At 44.7% G+C, this 20,625-nt stretch overlaps 1 protein-coding gene across 2 annotated transcripts in view; it reads left to right on the top strand.

The window, feature by feature from the left end:
* Positions 1-20,625, top strand: part of Fam193a (family with sequence similarity 193 member A) — a 66,304-nt gene that overhangs the window by 21,286 nt on the left and 24,393 nt on the right. For both annotated transcript variants that reach the window (XM_048363876.1, XM_048363875.1), the window contains 9 exons: positions 2,480-2,714; positions 4,230-4,354; positions 9,144-9,291; positions 10,952-11,029; positions 12,168-12,280; positions 12,380-12,622; positions 15,577-15,730; positions 15,830-16,009; positions 17,613-17,864. In XM_048363876.1, coding sequence (XP_048219833.1) covers positions 2,480-2,714; positions 4,230-4,354; positions 9,144-9,291; positions 10,952-11,029; positions 12,168-12,280; positions 12,380-12,622; positions 15,577-15,730; positions 15,830-16,009; positions 17,613-17,864 — 1,528 coding nt within the window. The remainder of the gene's footprint in view (positions 1-2,479; positions 2,715-4,229; positions 4,355-9,143; positions 9,292-10,951; positions 11,030-12,167; positions 12,281-12,379; positions 12,623-15,576; positions 15,731-15,829; positions 16,010-17,612; positions 17,865-20,625) is intronic.

The following is a 20,625-nucleotide window of genomic DNA, read 5'->3' as shown; positions in this document are numbered from 1 at the left end:
GACATTTCATGGGTTGATTCTCACTTTGGTTTCTTTCTGTCTCATATCTCGAATGTAAGTTTAACTGAGCAGTAGATTTCGTCAAGCATTGAAGGTGATAATTCGAGGTTTGGCCTGACGCACTGGTGTTCTTTGAGGCGGTTCAGGTGACGTGCCCTCTTTAGTAGCTAGGTTTCCTAATGTGTGTAGGAAATGCACACACCCATGACGTCTCATATTGTGCCATGTCTTGGATGCCACAAAATGGCATTTAGCATAGTACTGATGCCCCAGTGCGTGTTGAGTGTACACATGTATGAGTGTATGACTGAACTTCAGCAACATCTTCCACATGTTTCATGTTTGCAAAAAAGTACCACACAGATTTTCATATGTTTATAAAATACAAAAAATGGACAAAGATATTAAGCATTCTGTCTGACCTCCTCGGACTGAGAACTAAGGATGAGTTACACAGTGGTCTGTGTTGTTTTTTTAAGCACCAATTAGTTGTATAAAGAGATTTCATTTTGATATGTGTATATATTCCTACAATATACCTTGATCTGACTCAGCAGACCACCACCACCACCACCCTCCCCTCTGCCTGCTTCCCAGAATTTCTCTTGGCCCTGTGAGTTTGGTTGTTTCCACGTCATTTAAGTTGTCCGTAGGGCTCTCCTTAAGCAGATGGGAGATATTCTGTGAGTATTATCACTGGGTGTGAGGAGCATGTCTGTAATCACAGCACTTGGGAAATGGAGGCAGAAAGATCCTGAGTTCAAGTCCAGCTTGAAATATATGTTGAGTTAAAAACAGATGAAGCTATGTAACTATACTTTATCTAAATTACACCAAGGTTGGTGATGTAGCTCTTGCCCTACATGCAAATGACCCTAGGTTTAAGGCTCAATACTGTAAAAAAAAAAAAAATTATTGCTATGCTACCAAAATTTAATATACCTTTGGTAAAATGTGCCATCCATGGTGGGAATCACACCAACTTACATTATTTTTCTAATTGAATTTTATTAAAGGTTCCACATGTTTTATTGTAAAAGTTTAGTTATTGCTTATTAATCTTTTGCAGCCTAAGTAGTGTGGTCATTCATTAATGAAATGGGTAACAATTTATGTACTTCTCTTTTGACCTAACATGGCACCCATAAGGATTCAGTAAATCCAAAAAATAAGCTTAATACATTTTTTTGTTGCTGTTGTTGTTGTTGCCAGCCCTGGGGCTTGAACTCAGGGCTTGTACACTGACCTTGGCTTCTTTTTGCTCAAGGCTAGCACGGTACCACTTGAGCCACAGCAACACTTCTTTTTCTATATATGTGGTACTGAGGAATCAAACCCCCCAGGCCTTCGTGTATGCGAGGCAAGCACTCTGCCACTAGGCCATATCCCCAGCCTCATACATTTATAAAAATTAGCTATTTATTTATTATTTCTTTTTACGAAAAACTCTGTCGGTTGTTGGGCTTGAACTCAAGGCCTGGACAGTGTCCCTGAGCTCTCTTGCTCAAGGCTAGCACTCTGCCACTTTGAGCCACAGCGCCACTTGTAAGCTTCATACATTTTAAAGCTTGTTTCTAACAGAAGCCATGCTGGGCTGGTTCCTCCTGGTGGTATGTTAAGACCGATGCTCCGGTCATCTTCCAGTGGTCTTAGGCCTCCATCTAGAGGATTTCAGAAGTACACAGTTAAAAGTTATGATAACTTTTGAACAAGTTGGGTTTTTTGTTTGTTTGCTGTTGTTTGTAGCAGATCATCTCTCTGGCTGTGGTAGTGCATGCCTGTAATTACTTCTTTATAGAAAGCTAAGCAAGACAGGCAGATCAAGAGTATGAGGCCCTGTCTTTTGGGTGGGAAAAAATCATCTCCCAGTTTGGAAAGAAATTAATGACAGTGTTGATTGTCATTGTGACTGGTGGTTTGGAAATGTACTTTTTCCCCCCTGCTCTTCAGCTTACTTACTATAGTTTATTTTTTCTTGTTGGGATAATTTTTAAACAGCATGAATTATGTCTGAAGCTTCCTCAGCTTATAAAAATAACAAACCCATGTGCGTTCTATCCTGAGTTCCTAGAAAGGACAGTGCAGCCTGTCCTAGGTCCGCAGCCAGGTATCACTTCTGCTGGGGCTGGTGGTTGTCAGTCAGTCACACATGAGCCTTCACAAAGAGTCCTCATCAGTCCTGCCAGTCGTTAATGGTGAATGGCTGAGGCCCAGGCTGACTCATTTGCCTGCCTCCATAAACAGCACCTCATGGAGGAATTGCTCAGGACAAAGTAGAATGCTGAACTCCCTAGCAATGCTCTTTGTGTCTGTGTTCTTCATCTGATAAGGAGAGTGATGGAGACCCTTGCAGGTGGTCATGAATGGGACAAGTGGCTGCCTCTAGAAATGCCTTAGGAAGATGTTGACTGACATGAAGACCATCGGACACAGCTCCCTGTGTGAACAGGCTGCATCTGAGTGCTGACTCTCTCTGCAGGCTCTGTGAGCGGGATCCCTACCAGCTGTATCAGCGGTTGGAGCAGCAAGCCCGGGAATACGTGTTAGAGATGAAGGTCCGCCTGCTCCGTCAGTTGTCAGCTGCTGCAAAGGCAAAAGCCCCTTCTGGCCTGCAAGGCCCACCACAAGCACATCACTTCGTCTCCCTCCTCCTAGAGGAGTATGGCGCCCTCTGCCAGGCAGCACGCTCCATCAGCACCTTCCTTGGCACTCTGGTAAGAGACCATACCCCGTGTGGTAGAGGAAGATGTGGAGTGATTGCACACTGTCAGAGGGTTGTTCCTCTGGACCTTGCCACCCAGTAGAAGCATTGAAGGAACTGATATCTGGATGACATGACACAGAAATACTGTTGAGGAAGACCTGAGGCCTGGGAAGCAAGGCACGGGGCCAGGCAGAAATGAAAATAAGGAGACCAAAGAGAGGTCCTTTGTATCTTTGGTTGTTCATGCTGTTGTTATTGTCGGCAGCCGATGCTGTTGTGCATAGGAGGGCTGTAGAGAGTGGCCTCAGTTCCTCTGCACCTGTGCGTCCTTCACATGTGCCCAGCCCAACACAGGAAAGGGACAGGCCTATGGGCCACCCTGACCTCCTCAGAAAGTAAATCACAGTTTGATGGAGAAGTCATGGCACGGAAATAATGGCATCTGCCCTTGGGAAGCTTTCTTAATGGCCTAGGCAAAAGTTGTGGCAAGACACTACCCCAAAAACGAAAGAAAATGAAAAGGACTAGAGGTAGTAGCTCCAGTGGTAGAGTGCTTGCCGAGCATGCCAAGACCTTGGGTACAACCTCCAGCACCAAAGAAAAGGGTGGTTGTTTTTCCCCCCTTTTTTTAGATAGAAGGGGATTATAAAATAGAGGGTATGAGACATAAAGTGAAGAGGTCTCTCACTATGTGAGATTTTGAGAAGGAATTTAGAGAGCCGGTGGCTAGTGACTCGTGTCTGTAATCCTAGAGATTACAGTTAGTTCAAAACTAGCAGGAATGTTCGTGAGACTTATCTCCAGTTAAACACCAAAAAAGCCAGAAGTGGAGCTTTGGCTCAAGTGGTAGAGTGCTGCTAGCCTTGAGCAGAAAGCTCAGGGATAGCACACAGACTGAGTTCAAGCCCCAGGATTGGCACTGAAAAAAAAAAAGGATTTGTATTGATGATAGAGAAGATGGCTGAAATATCAGAGAACTATGGTCTAAGAGACGTGTAGTACTGGTGCAGAGATGTCAGGGCGCTGTACTCCCAAGATGTCATCTAAAGCAACTGATGAGCTTGCTTGCATTTTATAGGAAATTCTACCATTGCCAAGATGCCCCTAGTTATTTGCATCTATCAGAATGCCATTTCTCCAGATAGGCAAGAAAATTAATATCTTGGCATCAAGTGATTTGTGTGTACTAAGATGATTTAAAATGTAGAGCTTGTATTATATTTTGAGAGCCTAACTGCCAAGAAATGACAGTCAAATACATTGTTTCCTCTCCTTCTCTGACCCTTCCTCATCTGTGTGTACACCTTCACCCCTCCTTGTGTGGGGGTCCTATGGAAGGGGTGAGGTGGAGCCCCAGTCCTGGAGTCAGGTCTGGCTTGCTGTGTGCTTTGGCCCTTGGAGGGCTCACTGGCCCCTCACAAGCAGAATGTTCTGGGACTGTGCAGAGGCAGCGTGGGGGATCCTGCCGGGAAATGTCTCGTCTTTACCAGTTCATCTTTTGTTTATCTTTTGTCCCCTTAACTAGGAAAACGAACACTTGAAAAAGTTCCAGGTGACATGGGAACTGCATAATAAACATCTGTTTGAAAATCTGGTCTTTTCAGAGCCACTTCTCCAGAGCAGCTTGCCAGCACTGGTGTCACAGATCAGGTACTCAGTGTTGACCTGTGTGTGTGTCCTGAGGTGTGGCCACACTTCTCTGTAACTAGACTGCTGGTGTGGAGATTTCTTCAGGAAAAATAATAGGGCCTAGGGAAAAAGGTAGTTGGGCAGAAAGCTCAAAACCTAAAGAGTAATAGAATTGAACTTTGAAGTAATGAATACAAATGCTATTAAAATTTTAACACTTCATTAGTACAGGAAAGCTACAGTGAATACAGTTGTCCCTCGCTGTATCTCAGTTCATTTATTGTGGCTTCACTATATCGCGTGTTTTAAAGAAAACCGAACATGAACATAGTGATTCCTCACCTATAGTGGGAGCTACATTCCACAGACCCCTGTGACAGGTGAAAATCTGAGAAGTAGTGATAAGTGATGACTCTCTAACGCTGCTACTTTGTGTATTTTTACCAATTGCGGCAGCGGGGGGTGGGGGAGGGAGGAGTATCTCTGGAATGGAACTCCCACGATACAAGGTAAGGGATCACCGTAGAGTGCTTTAACCATTCCTACAGTCGCTCTCGGTCAGGTGTTGTTCCTGGGTGTTCATGGGAGATAGGAAAGGGAGAGAACACAGGTCAGAGCATGACCTGGCTCCCTTAGGGCTTGGCTATGCAATGGCTCTGTCACAAATGTCCCTCGGTGCCTCAGCTCTTTGTCTCTTCACCATTGTGTTCCTCCTGGAGGAAATCCAAGACCAGTATATAAATGCACAGCCACCGGGTGGGAATTTGCTGTGGGTAAGCTGGGGTCGGTGAGGGAATGCAGGCTGATGTTTGTTTGTCCTGTGGCTACCATGTTCAGTTAGTAAGCGTTCTCTCCCCACCTTCTGCAAAGCCTCAGTTACACATGAGCTACCACAGCTCCATAAGTTGGGTTTTGTTTCTCAACGTGTTCCTGTATTGTAAATGTACCCTAGTGTGAGCCACCACCTTTACTTGGCCTTATTGAGCACAATCTCACACCTCGGGAGAGAATGACCTGAGAAGCAGTCGGATGAGAGAGGCTTACGCTGAAAGAAAGGGCTGGGCCCTTGCAGATTGCAGCTTAGCCCTTCCAGCATTGCTTCATGCCGCTTTCTGCCCATGCTTTATCTTGTGTATTTACTGGTCTAAAGCATCAAGGGCACTTGGGAGTGCTCACCTCATCAAGTTTCTGCACTTCCCAATAGTCCACGGAGCTGCGCTTAAGGTGTGTGGTGGGGCCTGAACTGTTGGCCTGAGGGCTGTCTCTGAACTGTTTTGCTCAAGGCCAGTAAGTAGTCTACTACTTGAGCCACAGCTTCACTCCTGACCATTTTTGGTGGCAAACTGGAGATAAGAGTCTCATGGACTGTGCTGCTTGGGCTGTCTTTGAGCCGTGATCCGATCCTCAGATATCAGCCTTCTAAGTAGCTAGGATTATAGGTGCAGGGTGGAGCCACCAGTGCCCTACATGACTTCGTATTTTGAGTCTTCATTATCCGTGTGCCTTCCCAAATGGCCACTGGCCACATCTGAATACTGCAGTGCTAGGGAGCAGTTTTCAACATAAAAGCTTTTAGGGGATGTTTCAGATTCAAATTGTAACAGAAGATGGGATGTATCATGGTTCAAGGCCATCTGAGACAAAAAGTTAGACTCCCATCTCAACAGGCAAGGCAATGTGGTGATTCATGTCTGTGATCCCAGCTATGATCGTGGGAGACTATAGGTAGAAGGATCATGGCCTGATGCCAGCCGTGGACAAAAAAATGCCCTGCCTAAGAAACAGCTAAAGCAAGGAAGGACTGGGAATATGGTTCAAGTGTTGAGAGTACCTGCGTAAGCAAGCGTGACGCCCTGAGTCCAAACCCCAGATCCACAGAATAAGAAGTAAATTAATAACAGTATAAGAAAGTTTTATTTTTCTTCTTTTTAGCAGCCTTATTGAGATACAGTTTATAATCTGACAATTCAAACAGTTTTTGAATATTACATTTAAATTTTTAGGGTAAAGTATAACGAAAGTTGCTGTTATAAATACTAACTCAATAGCATTAATTACATGCACAACCATCATCATGTATTTCTAAGCGTTTTCTTTTTTGTGGTAGTAGGGTTTGAATTCAGAGCCTCATGTTTGCTAGGCAGGTGCTCTACACTTGACCCATGCCCTGGCTTTTTTTACTTTCATTGTTTTTTAAATAGGTTGTTGCTTTTTGTCCAGGCTGGCCTGGAGCATGATCTTTGTATTTATACTTTCTGTATAGTTGAGAGGGATTCTCATTAACTCTTGCCTGGGCTATCCTCAAACCTCCAGTTTCTCAAATCCTTCCAATTTCTGTCTCCTGAGTGAGTAGCTAGGATTATATGCAGGAGCCCGGCTCTGGAGCTTTTTTATTACTCCGAACAGAAACTCTGTAATCACTGAATAGGAACTCTAAACGCCCCACCCTGTCTTCTGGGAGTATTTAATCTGTGGTTCCATCTTGTCATCACTCCCCCCATTTTCTTCTCTGTTTATTAAGGCATTGGGCTATTTGTCCCATAGAAGTGCCACACTTGGTCCAGGTCCTGTACCTGGCATGCTTACTCAGTCTGTTGCTGAAGCAGTCTCCAGTACCCCTATCTGTTTTCTGCTTTCCTTTGGCCTGAAATAATATATGTTCTATAACTTGGAACAAAGGTGTGCTTGCTTGCTTCTGTTTGGAGTAGGGGGAGGAGCACATGGAAAGAGAACTTGGTGAACTGTATAGAAACTGAGTTTTGCATCAGCACTAGAAATAGGTTATGTGAAGAGCCAGGCTGGCCACAGCAGTGAAAGAAAACCTATTTCACAGCTGTGATGTGGCATATAAAAGGGCCTAGAGCTGTTGTTGCAGGTCTGAGTGGAGCTGTGTCTTGAGCTGCCTCTGGGTAGGCAGAATGAGCCTTGGGCATAGCCTCAGTCACTGTGCTCTGACACTGTGCTTCCCGTTTTCTGGACAGTTTCCTTAGTGTCTGCCACATGTGTTGGTAGCTTCTGCAACCAGGAGTTTGAATTCTCCCCTATTCAGTGTTCACGAGCCTGATCCACCCCAGGGTAGAAGCAGGTAAAGAGGAGAAGAGCCATTGCTCTTCATTTGCACCTGTGACAAGGGTTCATTTGAAATGGATTTATTTATTATTTACTTCTATTATGTGGCCTAGTGGTAGAGTCCTTGCCTAGCATGCTTGAAGCCCTGGGTTTCATTCCTCAGCACCACATATACAGAAAAGGCCGGGAGTGGTGCTGTGGCACAAGTAGTAGAGTGCTAACCTTTAGCAAAAAGAAGCCAGGGACAGTGCTCAGACCCTGTGTTCAAGCCCCAGGACTGGCAAAAAACAACAACAACAACAACAACAAAATAGTGTATAGAAAATTTTTGGGTTGTTATTACAAATAAGATGCTGAAAAGAAAACAATGAAGAGAGTGGTAAGGGCACTGTAAACACATTTGATGCTTCTTACACATTTTTTCCCTTGTCTATACACATGTACACACTTTTAAATGCTCTGTAGTCATAAATTTCTTAACATGGGCATTTCTTCACGGTATGTGCGTTTTGTGTGTGTGGATGTAATTGTAACATTTGTAAATATTCTAATTTCTAACCCTGCATGTAATCTTTGCTCTTTATAAATGTCATATTTGATTCTGAATCCTCTTTGTCAGGATAACTTTATTACAGTTACTTTGTAATTGATTTATAATGTGTTGACATGTTAGAGAAGTGAATGTTTCCTGATGCCATGCTAGGTAGCAGTGTCTCTCCAAACCATCTTTTGAGCTTCCACTTTGGCCCCAGACTTCACTTTCCTAAGTCACCATCTTACCTTCTATCCTCTTTTTCAGAACCTTTATTTATATATTTTCTCAAGTGTGTATATCTTTTTTTTTCTTTTTAAGTGTATAGCTATCTTCACATTGTTAGGTGTGATACAACAAATAAATTAGTTTCAATTATCTTCATTTCTCCTTATACTAGGATTGAACCCTGGGCCTTGTTTTTGCTAGACAGGTGCTCTATCACGTGAGCTTTGTCCCTAGCCCTTTGGGGACTTTTGTTGTTGGTTTGTTTGGTATTCCATATAGGGTCTCCCCAACTTTTTAATGGGCTGGTCTTGAGTTCGCGATCCTCCTCCTTCCACCTCCCAAGTAGGTAGGATTATATACCACATCCAGCCTGTGTGTGTGTCTTTTGTTTCCCATGTTGTCTCACTTTCCATCTTACCATCTCGTTTTCTTTTTCATTTTTTGGCTGTACTAGTGGTTGAACTCAGACCCTTGTGGGTCCTCTACCACTTGAGCTATACTCCAGCCCTTTCTGCTTTCATTGTTTCTTCAAGAGGATCTCAGGTTTTGCGTAGGCTAACTTGGACCGCGCTCCTCCTACTGAAGCGTCCTGCATAGCTGTGATGACAAGCACCCAACCAACCTACCTTCCTTCCTTCCTTCCTTCCTTCCTTCCTTCCTTCCTTCCTTCCTTGCTTCCTTCCTTCCCTCCCTCCCTCCCTCCCTTCCTTCCTTCCTTCCCTCCTTCCTTCCTGTCTGTCTGTCCTTTTTCTCCTTCTCTCCTTCCATTCCACCCCACTCCTCAGCATATATTATGTGAACGTGTGGGGGGGTGCCTTGTACATGTACTCTGTTAATCCCTCACAGCAGCCCTTCAGGGGTGTGTAGTGACATCCTCGTGTTTGGAGTTGGGAGGTGAGCTGGCAGAACTAGACATAGCAGCAGGAAGCAGCTCTGTACTTTGAGGGTGGGAGTCTTTGTGACAGGCCCTTTCCCTCCTAGGCTAGGGACCACCACACATGACACCTGCAGTGAGGACACGTACAGCACCTTGCTGCAGAGGTACCAGCGCTCTGAGGAAGAACTGCACAGGGTTGCTGAGGAATGGCTAGAGTGCCAGAAGAGGATAGATGCCTATGTGGACGAACAGGTGAGTGATGGGACTAAGGCACAAGCCTCAGCCTGCAGTGCAGCACATCCCAACAGAAGCAGGCCCCTGGATGACCCAGGTGGGAAGAACACTGTAGCACCGCAAACAATCTGGCCCGGCAGCTAGTTGATCAGGGCCCCTCTGTCTGGTGACACTGACTGTCGCTTGCATAGACTCTGTGTCCTCAAATGGGAACCTTAGAGACATTGAGAAGCCATCAGATAATTCTAGAAGAAGGTTTGCTGAACAGGGTGCTGCTCAGAACTGTCTGGAAATGGAGCAGGGTCACCTACATGGATGCTTGAGAGCAGGGGCGGTTGGGAGGCAGGACGTGCCTGGTATGCAAGGCGGCTGTAGCATCTAGAGTGATGAGACTTCCCCTGCTGCCCAGTCCTGGCCTCCTGCCTTTCTAGAAGGTCATGGAGAACAGCACTTCATAGGGCTGTATTTTAAAGGTCGTGGTGCTATGAGGAATAAAAAGGCGCTGTGCCAGGATTCTGTATTTTGCTTAGGAGACCACAGGATTAGGTCTGTGGTTCTAGATTCAGATGGGTGCTGGCCCTATGTGAGTCCAGCGATCATTGGTACCATTTGAACGTTGCTGCCGCCTGTCAGAAGAAGGAAGAAGGGACCTCACACGAAGCAGTCACGGGTTTTAGTTACCACAGTTGGTCACTGCTTTCTGTAGCCGTGGTCTTTCTACAGCTGCGGCCACAGGCACCGCGGTGACAAATGGCCCTTCTATAAAACTTGGGAGAGTCTGTCTTTCTATAGTCTTTGTTGTTCTGCCTTTAACCTTTGTCACGTTTTGGAGTTGGGTGCTGTTGAGCCTGTCATAGGACCAGTGGCCTCAAGCGACTTGAGATGTGCCTTCTTCTTCCTCGTTCCTGCACGTGAAGCACAGTTGGGCTTCAGAATTGGGGCTGCGTGCCTGGTTGGCTTCCTTCTGTGTGGTGTTTTCTTTAGATTGAGTGTGTCCCTCAGTCATGTTTTGTCTGGCTAGGGAACCAGAGACTGAATTCCCTAGCTGTGGCCTGTCATTGATCATGGTTCCTTGACTCAGCTGCTGTGGGAAGAGGGCAGATTTCACAGTACAGCACACATTGGAGCAAGTCAGGTGGTGGGAAAGTTCTGCTTGTGGCTTGTCTGGGTAAGGATGGCTAGACAGGCAGAATGTGGACAGTACATCCATCCACAGCTGCCTCCAGGTAGCCAGTAGTCCAGTCACACGGAGCCTACATTGTTTGATTTTGCAGTATTGGAATTAAGCCAAAGGCCCTGTGCTTGTTAGGCAAGCACTCTTATTACTTGAGCAGTACTTCTAGCCCCTGCATTTGTATTTGTGCATATTATATTTTACCCTAGCTGACCTCAAACTCAAGATCCTCCTACATCTGCTTCCCAAGTAGCTGAGAGTACACATGTGTCACCCTGCTCACTGTAGAACTTGCCTTTCGTGTGACAAAAGTACTTACGACACAAGTTTGATAAGGGGAGTAAGATGCTGAAAGGAAATACCTGGCAGTGTACTTCTTGTATTGTGCTTGTGTTTGGCTGGAAGATAGTATTTCTTATGTATATCATTTCTGCCATATAAGGAAAATCTCTTGAAAATGTTCTAGTTGCTGTTACTAATGTGCTTTTTACATTCCTTTTCTAGATGACAATGAAAACCAAGCAGCGTACGTTAACAGAAGACTGGGAAATATTTAAGCAAAGGCGATTTATTGAAGAACAGGTAAGGTTGTTAACAGAATAAGCAATTAAAGGAAATTTACATTATTCTTCACAGAGCAGATGACATCTTTGCATGTAGGTATGCTCCGTGTAACTGACACCTTTTGAAGAACACTGGCATTTTTTGCCAGTGTCTAAGTTCTGAAAGAGGGGTTTTTAACCTTAGATCCTGGTCTTCCCTTTACTCGTTAATGAAAAGGCACATTGGCTTCCCTTAGTTCAAAGTGTCCCTTGAGTTTGACAGGTGTTACTTAGAGTCCCCCTGTTCCTCTACAGGCAAACAGTATCTCCAGCGTATACACACTGAAGCTAAGGATGCATGTGCCTGAGGTACCAGAGCTGGGATTCAGCCCAGCTTCTCAGACAGCACCCAGGGGCCTGATGCCCAGCATGGCTGCTGTCAGATCTTGCCTGCCCTACCCTGCTCATCTCAGCAGCCCTGCACCTTCTGCTAACAGGGTTTTGGCAGAGTTCACCAGTAACCCTTGCATGGGCCTCATGGCTCTCATCTTTATTTTGAAATTTACTTGATCTCTTATCCATGTGCCATACCAACTCTTGCCACTTCCCTGACCTTTTTTAGTCTCCTTTATGAGTCCTAGTCCCTGATTGTTTCTTAAATACTGGTAGTTTCCTGCCTTCCTCCCCTGTTCATTTTGTGCTCTGTTTTTATCCTTCCTTTCTCCCTTCCTCTGTCCCTTTCTTTTATGTTTGGTGTTGGGATCAAACCCAGGGCCTTGCTTGTGTTAGGCAATTGCTCTGCCTCTAAACTATATCCTGAGCTTGTTCTGTCCTATCCAATGGCAGCATTTCCAATTACCGCTTGTTCCAGTGCCAAAACTGGCCCAGATTTCCTTCAGGTCCTGAGCACACAGCAGGGAGTTTAGAGATTGGCTATCTGCCACATCCCTGCTTTCAGATGTCTACGGTGGGGACATAGAGCATGCTTGCTGGAGCTCCTGGGCCCTGCGTGGCTTGGCCCTGGCTTCAGACTCCCGGGTAACATGCAGCCCTTGTTCCTCGATGCCTGTGAACTGGGCCCATTGGTTTCTACATGAGCACGGCTCACATTACCATTGTTACCCACAAATGGGAACGTGTCTTACAAAGTTAAGCCATTGTTTAATAATCTCCTCTAGTTAACTAATAAGAAAATGGTTACTGGCGAGAACAACTTCACAGACACCATGAGGCACATGTTATCATCCCGGCTGAGCATGCCTGACTGCCCCAACTGCAACTACAGGAGAAGGTGAGCTGAGCTACTGCCTACTGCCCTCAGTAAACCAGGCAGAGAACACAGTGACCTGTGTGCTGGCTTTCTTGGTAACTGTCCTTAATTCCCAATCAGATGTGCTTGTGATGACTGCAGCCTGTCACACATCCTCACTTGTGGTATCATGGACCCCCCCGTCACTGACGACATCCACATTCACCAGCTACCACTCCAAATGGATTCTGCTCCCGACTATCTCTCTGAGATGCGCCCACCTAGTGTGTCCTCAGCAAGCTCAGGGTCAGGCTCCAGCTCTCCCATCACAATTCAGCAACATCCCAGACTCATCCTCACAGACAATGGCTCTGCACCAACTTTGTAAGTTGTGACTCTGTGATAAAGTTTCAGAAATTTCAAGTATCCAATAATAACAAATATACTCAGTAAGGTCTATAGAAGTATGAGCATCATTGTAGTGCTTTTCGTTTTTACAAAAAGACCTTTTATTGATTTAAGCATCTTCTAAAACATGAAATAGTAAACCTAAACTTGACAATATTTTATCACCTTAAAAGATGATAAATTATTAAATGCCAGTACAGAAAGAACGCATGTTGGTTTGCAGGGAAGTGTCTTCTCATTCTGCTGGAGATTGGCCCGCTCTTCATCCACCTCATTGTCAGCCAGCGCTCATGCTCGCTTCATGCCTTGCTAAGAACTCAGATGATCACTTTAGCAAGCATCTGAAAGTTTGTTTTCTGTGTTCTCACATTACTAGGTGCATTTTGCACTTGTGAGGGATCTGTGCACCTTTCATTGTTACACATCACAGGTGCCTGCTCCCAGATCCCGTCAGCATTGTGACCTTACCATTTGCAAAGACTTCATTTGCTAACTTTTGGCTGTGTTACTTATAGATGTGTGTGGTTTCCTAAATATACTTAAGTTTCTGTTGCACATGTGTTATTTATTGTGCAACTATTGGGAGCCCTGCGGAGGTGCCCAAATAGGAGAGGTTTGGCATCCCTGTCTTCGGCTGCTGTGTTCCTCTGATTTCTCAAACTTAATGGACATGATGCTTTCAATATTTGGACTTCTTCTCAGACCCCAATTTTTAAAAAAATTAACTTGAGGTGCTGTCAGTAGAGCTCAGGGCCTTGTACAGGAGAGGCAAACACTACTGAGCCCCCAAGCCCCAAACCCAGAACCATTCTAAAGGGCTTGTCAGAATTCCATGACTGTTTGTTGAAGGAGATCAACCTGCCCTATAGCCTTAAAAACTCTGCTCCCTTGGTGACCGTGAGAGTGTTGAGGGTTAGGATTTGTGATATGAGATCCCCTTCCTTCAGAAACATGGAAAGTTAACGTGTAAAGTGTAGTGGACAGTTTTAGACTCAACGGCCTGCTCATTGCTGCCATAGCTCTTGACAGATGTCAGCTATGGGGCTCTGCTGTGTGACAGAGCCTCTTACCTAGACCAGAACTACTCCCCGCTACTGGCTCAGGCAGCCTGGTCGGGCCCTCCAGGCCTTTGGGCCTTCGGCAACTTGGGACTAGTGTTTTCCAAATGTCAACTACTGTGATTTGAAGATGTGTGGTCTTTGGCTTGCGTTGTCTCTCCTGATGCTGTTTTCTACCTGGGGGAGTAGAGTGGATGTGCTCTAGACGCTGTTCTCGGTGCTCTCTGGACCTTGGACCATCATCAGGTGCAGCCCACAGCTGAGCAACCACTTAGTTCAGAACCCTGGCTTCCCCAACGGAACCACCATGGCAGTGGCAGCACCCCAGGAGTGGTGACCATTGACTGTGCCCCGGGCAGCCGGATACTCCTCACTAGCCGCTGCTATTTGTCTCTTCACTAAGCTCCTGGGTGTGACATATGCTTTTTTCCCTAAAAACAGAGCACAAGTGAATTTGGTAATCCTGAGCACTCTTTACTGGTGAAGACTCTTTTTCTGGTCTTCAGGACTTTTACCTCACACAGGTCATTGTGTGCCTAGGCTGAGGATGCAACTGATGAGTGTGTTGGTGGACCCTTGGACAACCACACGTGATTCTCCAGCACCAGGAAGTCATCGTTGTTGTGTTTGTTCATTTTTGCCTGTCCTGGGGCTTGAACTCAGAGCTTGGGCACTGTCCCTGAGCTTATTGTGCTCAAGGCTAGCACTCTACCACTTGAGCCACTGCTCTACTTCTAGCTTTTTAGTAGTTGGAGAAAAGATGGACTATCTGGACCAGCTTGCTTCATACCATGATCCTCGGTTCTCAGCCTCCTGAGTAGCTAGGGTTACAAGCGTGAGCCGCCAACACTTGCCTAAGAAGTCTCCTTGTTAAGTGACCTTCATAAGCAAAAACTGTTTGTTTGATTCTTTTAAAATTAAATATTGAGACAGGTCATGGCAGCATGTACCTGTAAATCCTACCTACTCAGCCTGAGATCTGAGGATCATAGTTGGAAGTCAGCCTACGCAGAGAAGTATGTGTGACTCTTATCTCCAAATAAGTACCCCTTCCACATCTCTCCCCCCAAAAACCTAAAAGTGGAGCTGTGGTTCGAGTGGTAGAGCTCTAGTCTTGAGCAACAAAGCTCAGGGACAGCACCCAGGCTCTGAGTTCACACCCCAGGACTGGCAACAAAAGCAACAACAAAATAAATATTTTCTTATTGTTTAGATGTCATGCTAAAGACAACACTCCAGATCCTAAGTGACTTGACCATAGCTGGCCTTGTAGTTAGTAAATTAGTAAATAAACACACACACACTTACACTTGAAGGTTTATTCAACTGAGTATTTTCTGAAAGTTCAGTGCTTGTAAAAGTCAAACCTATGGTTGTTCTCTGTACCCTTTTAGTTTTACTTAAAGATTATATCTTACTTGGAAGTGGTAGAATAGTTGTGTGCCAGGGCTTTACAGGTTGGAGTATCAGATCTGATTATGTGTTTTCCTCTGTTCTTTTATTCCCCTGTGGTTTCCTTTTTTTTTTTTAATGAAATTCTCTAGGTATTTGTTTTAATAAGTCGCCATTCATTTTGGTTGCTCTTTTTTTTTCTTAATTTTATTTTATTGTAAGGATGATGTACAGAGGAGTTACAGTTACATAAATAAGATAATGAGTGCATTTCTTCTTCAGTGTTTCTTTTTGGATACTCTTTGTTACTCTTCTCAGTGTGTTTTTGGTTCAGGAGACTTAGAGGTGTTAAGTAGTGGGAGTGGCACTCTATCCAGAACTCTGAATTGAAGACATCTTAGAGGAGGTGTACTCTGCGTGTGGTTCCTCCCTGTCTTCCCTAAGCCAAGGACTTCATGGTGACATCTCTGCTTGCCTCAGTTGTAGTGATGATGAAGATGTCGCACCATTGTCAGCAAAGTTTGCTGACATCTACCCATTGAGCAACTACGATGACACTGAGGTGGTGGCCAACATGAATGGGGTCCACAGCGAGATGAATGGCGGTGGGGAAAACCTGGCCCTGAAAGATGAGGTACGGGCACAGCTTCATAGTGACAGTAGTGGTCCGATATTTAACTTTGACACCGTTCTTCTGCTATGAAGCATTAGCTACAAAAGGCTGTCTTTGAAGTCTCCTCAGGTAAGCAGCACCAGTAGTAGCTCTTCAGAAGCTGATGATGAAGAAGCAGATGGCGAGAGTAGTGGGGAACCCCCAGGAGCTCCAAAAGAAGATGGGACCCTAGGAAGTGGAAGCCCCAGGGCAGAGGAAAGGAAAGTGGACACTCCACCCCCATCCTACCCAGCTCAGCAGGTAGGCTTTCATGCTTCCAGTTGAGTTTCTGCCTGCCTGCCTTCTTTTCTTTCTTTCTTTCTTTCTTTCTTTCTTTCTTTCTTTCTTTCCTTTCTTTCTTTCTTTCTTTCTTTCTTTCTTTCTTCCTTTCTTCCTTTCCTTTCCTTTCCTTCCTTCCTTTCTTTCTTCCTTTATTCCTTTCTTTCTTTCTTTCTTTCTTTCTTTCTTTCTTTCTTTCTTTCAGTTGTGAGGCTTGAACTCCAGACCTGGGTGCTGTCCCTGAGCCTCTTTGTGCTCAAAGCTAGCCACAACACCACTTCTGGTTTTCTGGTGGTTAATTGGAAATAAGAATCTCATGGGGACTTTTCTGCCTGGGCTGGCTTCAAACCACAATCCTCAGATCTCAGCCTTTTGAGTAGCTAGGATTACAGATGTGAGCCACCAGCACCCAGCTTTGTGTGTATTTTGTTCAAACATAAATTAAACCAAAATTACTGTCTTTTTGTTGTTGGTGGTGTGGGGTTTGAACCTAAGGGCCTGGGCGCTGTCCCTGAGCTTTATCTCAAGGCTAGTGCTCTGCCACTTAGAGCCACAGTGCCACTTCAGGTTTTCTGGGGGTTAATTGGAGACGAGAGTCTCATGGACTTTCCTGCCAGGGCTGGCTTTGAGCCAAGATCCTTAGATCTCGGCCTCTGGAGTAGCTAGGATTACAGGCGTGAGCCACCAGCATCTGGCTCTTTCTTGTAGTATCTTCAATAGAACTAGAGAGAAATAAGCCATACTTAAAAAATATAACACACATTACCTCCCCCCCAATCTGTATCTCTTGTTTGAATCTGTAAAGATCTGTCTTGATTCTTCAACACTGTATGCTACTTCATGTTTAAGTGTCGGGGAGTTTTTTTTTTTTTTAATCTGCTGTGCATAAGCAGGGAGACGGTTTGGTGTTCTTTGTTTTGAATCAGGGTCTGACTATGTAGCCCAGGCTAGCTTCCAATTTGTCATCCTTCTCCTCCTACCTCTCCAGTGAAGTAGCTATGGTTTTGAATCACAGGCCCAATTCCAGAGATGTTTTATTTGTTTTTTGCTGAGGTTTGAACTCAGCTCTTCCCACTTGGTAGTCACTGCTGAGCCACTCCTCTTGCCCATTTTTGTACTTGTTATTTTTGAGATAGGGTCTTCTTTTCTGCCCAGGCTAGAGTGACAGCTACGTGCCATTATTGTATCCAGCTTGTAGTGGCAAAGGGAAAACTTTGTTGCTAGGGCTGTCTCAAACCAGAACCTTCCCTATCTCAGCCTCCCAAATAGCTAGGACTATAGGCATGAGCCACCAGCACCTGGCTCCTTGGGCCTGCTTGAGTTGGCAAAGGACACAGATGCCACCTCAGCAGATACCCAGCTGGGGGAGTGAAGTAATCTCTTTGCAGCCTTTCTCAGACTCAAACTAGTTAGTTTCCTCTTTCCCCCTTCAGGGATGGCCCTGCTCAACCCAGTGAGCCTGGATGAGCCAATAGCTTTGTATTTGCTTTGTGAGTGCTAGGCAGAATGTGTGACTGACTTTAACTTAACTCATACCACTCTTTGTTCTACCTTGAACAAGTACTTCTTTTTTCTTTCCTTTTAGGCTGAACAAACTCCAAACACTTGTGAATGTCATGTTTGTAAACAAGAAGCTTCTGGGCTGACAGCAGCAGCAATGACAGCTACAGCCCTGCCTCCTGGTCATCAGTTCCTGAGCCCAGAGAAACCCACACACCCTGCGCTTCACCTGTATCCCCACATCCATGGACATGTACCCTTGCACACTGTCCCCCACCTGCCTCGGCCACTTATCCACCCTACCTTGTATACAGCACCCCCTTTCACACACAGTAAGGTAAGCCAAGACAGAAAGGGCCTGGAAGGCCCTGCCTTTATCACTAAGTTCCGACAGCGTGCACATCAAAACAAACACAGGTGCCTAAATGCTTCTCTTGAGATAGTGCACACACGTTTGCCTTCAGTCTTTCAAGAAAAATTTGAATCTTTACAATTGGAAGACAAATCAGGAAGGTCATGGTTTATTTCACTCCAAATTACCTAGATCTCAAGAGAGATTTCAGATGATGCTGTCTGAGGCTTTATAGAAATACAAAAGCTAACTAGGAGCCCAAAGTACAGCGTCTTAAAAATCCTGTCTGAGCCAGGTACCCATGGCTCATGCCTATAATGCCAGGTACTCCGGAGGCTGAGACAGATCTGAGTGAGGGTCAAGGTCCAAAGCCAGCTTGGGCAGTCAGTCAAAAGCCAGAAGTGGAGCTGTGGCTCAAATGGTAGAGTGCTAGCTTTGAGCAGAAAAGTTCAAGGATAGTGCCCGGGCCCTGAGTTCAAGCCCCAGACCTGACACACACAAAAAAATCTATTCTGAGGTTGTGAAGAGGTAGCTGAAGGGCAGACAGGATGGGCCTTGAAGATCTAGAAAATGGTTGGTTTTTATGCATTTTCTCTTAAACCCTGTTCATATATTTAGTATATTAGACTTTAAAGTGTAATTTTTTATTTTACCTATTTATTTTTTTGCCAGGCCTTGGGCTTGGACTCAGGGCCTGAGCACTGTCCCTGGCTTTTTTTTTTTTTTTTTTTTCGCTCAAGGCTAGCACTCTGCCACTTGAGCCACAGCGCCACTTCTGGCCTTTTCTACATATGTGGTGCTGGGGAGATTGCACCCAGGGCTTCATGTATACGAAGCGAGCGCTCTTGCCACTAGGCCATACTCCCAGCCCCTGAAGTGCAGTTTTTAGTTGGAGTTGGTCTTTGTACCTTTCTAGCTGCTTTACTCTTTGTTGACTCCCTCCCTATAATTTTTACTTTAGATTTTTTGCTATACCATTTATTTTGGCTTAAGGTTATCTCTAGTCAGTCAAAAGTATAATTTTCCTAAAACTCTGTTAAACAGTGATTCTGAACTGAAAGAAAAGCGTCTAACAGCCTGTGGGAAAGGTGTCTCCAGGCTCATGCATGCTTTCTCCCCTGGAGAGTTTGTGGGTATGGGCATCCCCTTAGTGGGTTTTCTTCACATTTGCTGGGGAAGGCACAGGTGGGAGAGCAGTAGCACAGGCTTAGGAAAGAGTTTGTCACATTCCATTTTAATAATTACTCTGCACCTACTCAGGTCCATGTGTAGACTTCCGTTAAGTGCAACTTGACTTGAACTCTTAGCGATGTCTTTATTAGTGAAATGCTTTTCAAAGCATTTTTCAGAGCTATAGCTCAATACAGGCTATTTTTTCTGAGTCCTGAGGAAAGCTTATAGAATGTTCTGTAATACAATGCTACTGGTTGAAACTTTGAAGAATTAATTCCTAAAATTGTGCATGATAGTACATGACAGTAACCCCAGCACTCAAGAGGCCATCCACCCATTTCTGCAAACTTCTCATTGTGTAAAATCAAAACTTTTTACCCATTAAACAACAGCTTCCTTCTCCTCAACTGTGCAGATTACCACAGCTCTACTTAGTGTCTCTTTGGTGGTGACTACTCTAAAATCCTCATATAAGTGGAATTATATTGTGATTATCTTTTTGTGAGTGGTTTATTTTATATTAACATAATGTCCCTAGCGTATTACAGAATTTCCTTTCTAGAACAGCAGCATGCCTTCATATGGTTACACTGTGTTTTTCTATCCTTTCATTACCCATGAATGCTTGGGGTGTTTTCCCTTGTTTCCTGTTGTGACCAGTGCTGCGATGACTGTAGATGTACACAGATTTCTTTGACAGCCCCTTTCAGTTCTTTTGAGTATGTCCTTAGAAGTAGAATTGTTGGATTTGATGGTAATTGTACTGTCATCAAGGTTTCCACATTGGCTGTACCAGTTAGCATTCCTGCCCATGGTGATAGTCATACTAGTGGGTATAGGGAGAGGGAGTTGGGTATGACATTGTTACCTTAATTTGCATTTCTCTAATGTTTAGTGATGTTGAACGTCTTTGGCCTTGCCTTTTTCCTTCCTGTTATGCTTCTTTCATGTGTATGCTTTTTGACAATGATAGCTTTTATACTACATTTAGAAACTATCAAGTGTGAATCTTTTGATCTTTCAAGATTGTTCTGGTATTTTAGGCCCTTTAAGATTCCATATGAATTTTAGGATGGGTTTTTCTGTTTTTTAAAAAAAGTCATCCGGGTGCTGGTGGCTCACACCTGTAATCCTAGCTACTCAGGAGGCTGAGATCTGAGGATCGTGGTTCAAAGCCAGCCCTGGGCAGAAAAGTCCATGAGACTCTTATCTCTAAGCACCAGAAAACCAGAAGTGGTGCTGTGGCTCAAATGGTAGAGTGCTAGCCTCGAGCTGCAAAGCTCAGGGACATCACACAGGCCCAGAGTTCAAGCCTCATGACTGACCAAAAAAAGTCATCATCATGCAATCGACAGAAATTTTTGGGTTATCTGGACAGTATAATAGTCTTCTAGTCTATGAACATTGTGTATTTCCATTTGTTTTTTTCCTTTTAGCAGTATTTTATGGTTTGATTCTTGGACTTGTGTATGAATTCTTAAATATTTGAAGGTTTTTTTAATGCTGTTGTGAATGGAATTGTTTTTGTATTGTTTTCCAAATTGTCTATTGTTACTGTATAGAAATGCGTGTG

This window comes from Perognathus longimembris, chromosome 16 (assembly GCF_023159225.1).
Source record: "Perognathus longimembris pacificus isolate PPM17 chromosome 16, ASM2315922v1, whole genome shotgun sequence".
Taxonomy (NCBI): Eukaryota; Metazoa; Chordata; class Mammalia; order Rodentia; family Heteromyidae; genus Perognathus; species Perognathus longimembris.
The sequence above is the reverse complement of the archived record's forward strand: the minus strand, read 5'-3'. Positions and strand labels throughout refer to the sequence as shown.